The sequence below is a fragment of the Brassica oleracea genome, chromosome C6, assembly GCF_000695525.1.
Source record: "Brassica oleracea var. oleracea cultivar TO1000 chromosome C6, BOL, whole genome shotgun sequence".
Taxonomy (NCBI): domain Eukaryota; kingdom Viridiplantae; phylum Streptophyta; class Magnoliopsida; order Brassicales; family Brassicaceae; genus Brassica; species Brassica oleracea.
In genome coordinates, this window is record NC_027753.1 from 25,266,123 (window position 1) to 25,274,008 (window position 7,886).

Sequence of the window (7,886 nt, forward strand, 5' to 3'; positions counted from 1 at the left end):
AGAACTCTCATCCCCTCTGATTTCCCCTATAATTCGCCCCCCCTCTTTCTCTCTCTATAATCATCCGATTTGAACAATTTTGGGCTCCATTCCACTTGATTTTTTGAGCTCTACCTGATTCCTACACTCGTTTTCACCCTAAGACAGGTATACTCCGCGAATCTCCACATTCTGAAATCGTGTTCTTGAGCAATTTTTTGGGTTTTGTGAATTTCTTATTTCCGTGTTGATTCCTTGATCAAATATGCATGAAACAGATGTTTAAACATGGAATAGAACACAATTGTCTGTGATTAACGAGTTTGGAACAGGATTTGAGATTATTTAGGGATTGAGAATTTTTTTCAATTTGTTTTTTTTTTTATCACAACTCGATTTCGCTTTTCATTTTCATGTTGCTTTGAGTTCTTAATTGATTATAACCATGTTGAGAGCAATGATTCTATTTTGTAGAGAATGAAGCGCACGAAAACATCAGCAAAGAAAAACACACAAGAAGCGGGTTCGTCACAGCTGGAGAAGCAAAGGCCAAAGAAGTGGGATAAGTCTGATACCACCCACTACAACAACATGAAGAAGGTAGCCGTTCCGGCTACACAACTAGCATGTCCTGAGACGATGACAATATTGGGAATCCAAGCAGACATTGAAGGACTGTTCCAGAACATGGGTCTAGGCCAACTATGCAACCTCAAGGAACCCACTTATCCGGAGTTGGTACGCCAGTTCATAGCATCCGCATACGTCACCCGTCCCGATGATAGGCATGAGGAAGGTTTTCTGGCATTCGTAGTGCAGAAAGTATACTATGAGGTATCTTTCACAGACCTCTGCGGACTATTTGGATTGAGTGCGGGGGAGAGGACATATGGTCTTTATTGGACTTCAGAGCTGTTGAACTTCTGGGAAACGATTGGCACATGGGTTTATAGATCTTCTCAGGCAAAGGAGTCACTTATCCGGAGCCCAGTACTGAGATATGCGACACGCCTCATTGGCTCATTGCTATACGGGACAACCACAGCCGCATCAGTCACGCAATGGGAGTTGTGCCTCCTGTACCAAGGTGTGAGGCATTTGCTACCGGCATTTGGAAACTCTACATTCCCACCTGCTACTGCCTTCAACATGGGAGCGGTGCTGGCCGCAAACTTAGCAGGATACAAGGGGAAAGTAACCAAATCCAAGAGCAATGCATGTGGATTTGGTGCAGTGATTACTCGGATCCTTAGACATGTGGGTGTAGACTGCAAGAACCAGGAGGTAGCACTGGACAGATCGAACAACATTGCTTGGAACTACCTGGATGTCATTTCTCTAGTAAGTAAGGAGTTCATAGCTGGTCCCCACTCGAGGATCGATCGGGATGGTCCTTACGTCTACGTATTCCAGGACCGAGCGAAGAAAACACTCTACTGCCACCTACCTCAGATCGGTCTCACTTCTCTACTTTCAGAGGCTGCAGTTGAGTTCCTACCCCCTGCTACCGCACTAGTAGACAAGCCATCCTTCTTCACGCCAAAATATCAGACCAAAGGCAAGGGCGTGGTTGATGAAGAAGGAGAAGATGAGGCTGCACAAGCCATTCCAGATGATTCACAACCCCATCAGCTACTCCCATCAGACTCCAGCCAGTACAAGCTGCAAGAGCTTCCACCGAACGCCACTTCGCGCCAGCAACAACATTGGAGAGATCAGAGCATAAAGACAAACAACGACATGCTACACAAGATCTGGGCTGCCATTTCACGTATCAGGCCGTGTCGTTGCCAAAAGGATGATGTAGTTCATCGGGACAACTCTCCATCCAGCTCTGGTTCGGGTTCGAGTGGTACACACAGGGTAAGAAAGAGGTCCAAGAGACCCAATGATGCGGAACATCTGGAGCAGGAGACGAGGAGTAGGAGCTATCACCGGCTATTTTATTTTCTTTTCTATTCTAACGTTTTATGGTCTTATTTTCTGTTAATTTTGAACTGAGTTTTTTTTTGGGTTTCTTAATTATGAGTTTGTATTTCTTTTACATGGTTTCTTCGTTTTATTTGGTTGTGTTCTGAGTAGTTTTTAATTCGTATTCAGCTTTGCCTTGCTAGATAAACCAAATAACTATTATTCGAGGAAAGAGGTTATATCAAGTGTTCCTCGGAATTTCCTCGGTATTTCTTTAAAAAAAATAAAAAAAATCAATGATATTCTGTTTCCGAGTCATCATCACTAGATGAATCTGAATCTGGATCTTGGTGAAACTCTCCAATTACTGGTTCATCCTCTACGTGAACGACGGCTTCCTCTCCAAAGTCGGTTAAATCGACTACAAGGCCAACTCCAGCTAAATTTTCTGCTGCACTACAGTTGCCGGATGTGCTTGGTTGTAGTGGGTCTTCCAGCTCAGAACTTCCCTGAACTCGGCCTCTCGGGTTGAGTCTTGTAACAGTAACCCATGGATCATCTCTGTTCCTTACCCGGGGGTACTTGATATAACAAACCTGTAACATTTAGAAAAATTATAAATTAATACACATGATGATGAATCATTCTGAATAATTAACATTTAATTACCTGATCGGCCTGGGAAGCAAGAATGAAAGGATCATAATATTGCAGCTTTCGCCTCGAATTTACTGATGTAACACCAAATGCATCTGTTCTCACACCTCGATCTGGGGTGTTGTCGTGCCAATCACAATAGAAAACAGTACAGCGCAATCCAACCATGCCCAAATACTTGATTTCCAAAATCTCATGTATGTGTCCGTAGTATACATCATCTCCTGATGCAGAACAAACGCCATCATCATAAGTCGTACTCGAACGTCTCCTCTTCTGAGTTGTGAATGCATATCCTCGAGTACAAAATCTCGGATATGACTTCACAACAAAGTTTGGTCCAACGACCATCTCACGTATCCAATCGTCAAATGTTTCACCTCTGGCCAAACCAGCAGACACCTATTAATAGCACATATATATATATGTTATATCAATAAATGTGAATTAGTATAAATATGTGATAAAATATATTTTAATTTGTTTAAAGCACTCACATAAGTAAACATCCATCCAGTAAATTCTCTCTGCTTCATTTCTTCTAGTTCGTCCTCTGTGGCGTATCTATACTCGAACCGCTTTTCTGCCATGAAAATCCTGTATATGATGACAATAATGTAATTAATTAAGATTTAAATTTCAACTTGTTAAAATAAAAATTTGTAAGCTCATTTATTTACCTCTCATATTGAAGAACGTCTTCGCAGTTGGTGAGCAAATATGTTTGCAAATTACTGCGCTCCTGCTCAGTAAGTCGACGGTCCTTTGGTTTTCCGCTAAGTCGTCCAACGTCTGTGAAAATGTCTGGAACCGTAACATGATATGTTGCCCGTTCGCCTCTATCATCATGCCGAGCAGGTCTTCTGTTTTTGGTCTGAACTTCTGCTGGAAAGTAGTACTCGGCAAAGTTTGAAGTTTCTTCATTGATCATCTGTGCGACTATAGAACCTTCCACCCTACTTAAATTTTTCACCATCTTCTTCAAATGGAACATATACCGCTCATACAGATACATCCATCTATACTGCACAGGACCACCAAGTTCCAATTCTCTTGCCAGGTGAATAACAAGATGCTCCATAACATCAAAAAATGAGGGAGGAAATATCTTCTCAAGGTTGCACTGAATCACGGCTATGTTAGTCTTCAAATTTTCAATACCTTCAAGAGTCACTGATCTCGTGCATAAATCGCGGAAGAAACCACTTATCCCTGCAATTGCTTCATGAACATTTTGTGGTAATAGTTCCTTGAAGGCGAACGGAAGGAGGCGCTGCATCATTACATGGCAATCGTGGTTTTTCAAGCCAGTAAACTTTCCTTCCTTTCTGTCGATACAGTTACGCAAATTTGATGCGTAACCGTCTGGAAATTCCACATCGTTTGAAATCCAATCAAAGAACGCATCTTTTCCCTCTGCATCAAGTCGGTATATGGGAAAAGGAGCCCTACCATTTTCATCAACATGAAGTTCTGAACGAGCACATATATCGACTAAATCCAGTCTTGACTTCAAATTATCCTTTGTTTTACCTTGAACATTAAGGATCGTGTTCATGAGATTGTCAAAAAAGTTCTTCTCAATATGCATGACATCTAAATTATGCCTTAGCAGATGATCCTCCCAGTATGGCAGATCCCAGAAAATACTTTTTTTGTGCCAGTTATGTAGTTCTCCAACAGCATCTACCGGAAAACGCTCATGTCCACCGACTTCTGGCGTCCTTTCTGCACCAAAATCTCTTAGTTGTATCTTCAAATCTTTCCCACAAATTTCCGGAGGTGGACTGTCAAACACCCTCTTGTTCTTCGTAAACAAATTCCTACTCCTACGATATGGATGATCAGGTGGTAGGAATCTCCTGTGACAGTCAAACCAACACGTTTTCCTTCCGTGTTTTAGTTGGAAAGCATCAGTGTTATCTTGACAATATGGACATGATATCCTTCCATGCGTTGTCCATCCAGACAACATATCATATGCTGGAAAATCACTTATTGTCCACATTAGTACTGTCCGCATTTGAAAGTTTTCTTTACACGAAACATCGTATGTTTCAGCACCTTGAGCCCATAGTTGTTGCAACTCATATATTAGTGGCTGAAGAAACACATCAAGTGATCTCTTAGGATGCTCTGGTCCGGGAACGAGAATCGAGAGAAACAAAAACTCTCGTCGCAAGCACAAGTTTGGGGGGAGGTTGTATGGTGTAAGAATGACGGGCCATAGAGAATATTGTCTTCCACTCTTGCCAAACGGACTAAAACCATCAGTACATAATCCAAGGTAGACATTTCTTCTTTCATACGCAAAGTCGGGATACTTTGATTGGAAATGCTTCCACGCTTTTGCATCTGAAGGATGTCTGATCTCACCATCTGTTGAGTGCTCCGCATGCCATCTCATTGGTTGCGCTGTGCGTTCAGATAGATACAACCTCTGCAACCTTTCCGTCAAAGGTAAATACCACATCCTTTTATATGGCACTGGAACTCTTCCACTCGTATCTTTATAATGAGGCTTTCCACAAAATTTGCATGTAACCCGCTGTTCATCCGCCCTCCAATAAATCATGCAGTTGTCGCTGCATACATCTATTACCTGATACGATAAACCAAGACCAGCTACGAGTTTCTGAACCTCGTAGTATGAACCAGGAGCTACATTATCCTCGGGTAGAATACCTTTTACAAAATCAGCAATCGCATCCACACAGTCTTCAGCCAAATTATAATCTGTTTTAATGCCCATCAATCTTGTAGCAGATGATAAAGCTGAATGACCATCTCTGCAACCTTCGTACAATGGTTGCTTTCCAGCATCCAACATATCATAAAATCTCCTAGCTTCTGCATTGGGTAAATCTTCCCCTCTAAAATGATCATTTACCATCTGCTCAGTACCTATACCATAATCTACATCCGTTCTAATTGGTTCTTCTAATCTAACCGCTGGCTGAGGTTCGCTAGTACTACCATGTTCATAATCAGTTTCCCCATGATGATACCAAATTTTGTAACTTCGTGTAAACCCACTCAAATATAGATGAGTCCAAACATCCCACTCTTTAATAACCTTTCTATTTTTACAATTAGAGCAAGGACATCTTAACTTACCTGTTTTTGCTTCCGGTTGTCGGTGAACTAACCCCATGAATTCGGTTATACCTCGTTGGTATTCTTCCGTAAGCAATCTCGTGTTCGGATCCAAATGAGGTCGATCGATCCAAGAACGAAAATAATTTGAAGAAGACATATTTTTATGAATCAAATTCGTGTGTAAATAGAGTAAGAGGGAGGATGAAGATATGGAGTGAATGAAGAGGAAGAGGAGTGCTTGTATTTATAGGTTAAATCCTGCCGACAAACCGAGGAAATTCCGACGGAATTCCGACGCCAACGGCTAGTCCGTCGGAATTTCCTCGGAATTATGTAAAATCCTCAAACGGCTCTCCAACGGCTATAATATTTCCTCGGAATTCATCGGTTTTTTCCGAGGAAAATATATTTCCTCGGAATATTCCGACGGGTTGATATTTCCTCGGAATTCCGTCGATATATTCCGAGGAAATTCCGAGGAAACCAAATTTTGTGTTTTCCTCGGAATTTCCTCGGAAATTCCTCGGGATATTCCGAGGATTTCATTTTCCGTCGGAATGTCCGTCAGAATATCGCTGTTTTCTTGTAGTGATTGGGTTAGGAGCTCAAGACATTGACTAGAACCGGAGATTCTTCGCTGGTTGCTTATGTCAAGGCTCCTAATGCTAACAAGTGAGTTCTTTGCGGTGTGCGAAAGTCATTTGAAATTATTGTATTGTTCGTTTAATAAGGTCAAGTTTGGTTTTGTTTATCCTTTTATAATATTCATCGTAATAAAGTGAAGTGAATGAAGTTTATGAATCAATTTGAGATATTATATGTATATTTGAAATGCTTTGTCAGTAACGCACGAGCCCACATGCAAGCCAGCATTATCTGGCATGATTTTTTTTTTTTTGTCGGTTGAAATTTATTAATGGCTCTAAAGCGCAAAATGGGAAAAACCCGATATAAGAAAGCATAAAAGACCAAAGCTAACGAGCCAACGTTACACAAACTTTTTGGACCGTAAACCGAAAAGAGAAAAACCGTTGAGGAGGAAACTAGGTTTGTCACCCACCACGTAGACGATTGCCCTGTAATCAATGTGCACGTGTCAAGACGAGGAACCTTTTCTTCCCTCGGAAGCCAGAAAGGCGATACGGCGGAGCTCCGCAACCGCGAAGACTTTCCGGTGAACAGCCACTGAAAACAGAACAGCCGTCACAGCCGAAACCCTAGACTGACGGATCGAAGCTTCATAAAAACAGAATCAAGTGCCTACAATTGACCCAACATCTTTGAGATTCCTTCATGAACAATCTGACACTTTTATAAATTAGAATAAGCTTGAAGGTGAAACGGCTCAAATCGAGGAGATGAAAGATTCAGAGGATCAGATCGAGAGGCTGATGAGCAAAGAACACGAGAAGTGACGATCGAAGTAAAACCGGAAAAAGATCTGTGATGAAACCGGCGATACGGAGCTATGAGAGCTACCATAACCTGGAGGCAAAAGCCGGCGAAGCAAGTGCTTTGGAAGCCACGGCTTCCCAGAGACAAAACCCGACGAACGGGAAAGGGGCCGGAAAAAACCGGCTACAAAAAAGATTCACTTCTACTCTTCCTCTGTGAAAGATCTGAAGAGAGAACAGAGGGAAGAGTATCTGGCATGATTTCATTTACAAAGGAAAACACTAAGGGTAAATAATAAACAATACTAAATGGAAAATATTTATTTTAGTAGAGTATGTAAACCGAGCCACCGGGATAACAAGTTCCAGAAGTATACATGGGTGCAGTTTGTGGATTTCGACAAGGAATCATTCGTGTACCGGTTGAGGCTAAACTTTGAAAATGTTGATTATGAATTTTGTCTTTAAATATATCTTGTTGATGATGTTATCATGATGAAATATTGGCCAGTTGAGCTGACTTCGATCATTTATGAGTGTGAGCTAGGCATGGGCGTTCAGGTGTTCGGGTCGGGTTGGACCGGTTTTTTCGGGTACGGATCTTTCGGGTGCTAAACATTTGAACCTAATAAAGGGGTTTTAGTAATTTAACCATTCAACTAAAGATGAATCGTAAAAAAACCTTCAACTAAAAATTCTTTGAAATGAACCCTCAACTTTAATTCCGTTAACGTATGTTACCCTCCGTCTAAAAAACCGTAACGGAGGGTGACATACGTTAACGGTTTACAAGTTGAGGGTTTATAATGTTGAAATTAAACTAAGTTGAAGGGCTTTTTTACGATT

At 41.5% G+C, this 7,886-nt stretch overlaps 1 protein-coding gene across 1 annotated transcript in view; it reads left to right on the forward strand.

Annotated features, from left to right (window-relative positions):
- The window catches only part of LOC106297830 (epidermis-specific secreted glycoprotein EP1-like), a 15,483-nt gene extending 7,828 nt beyond the window's left edge, over positions 1-7,655 (forward strand). Inside the window, exon 2 of the mRNA XM_013733989.1 lies at positions 7,552-7,655. Within this exon, the coding sequence (XP_013589443.1) occupies positions 7,552-7,655 (104 nt within the window). The remainder of the gene's footprint in view (positions 1-7,551) is intronic.
- The last annotated feature ends 231 nt before the right edge of the window (positions 7,656-7,886 follow it).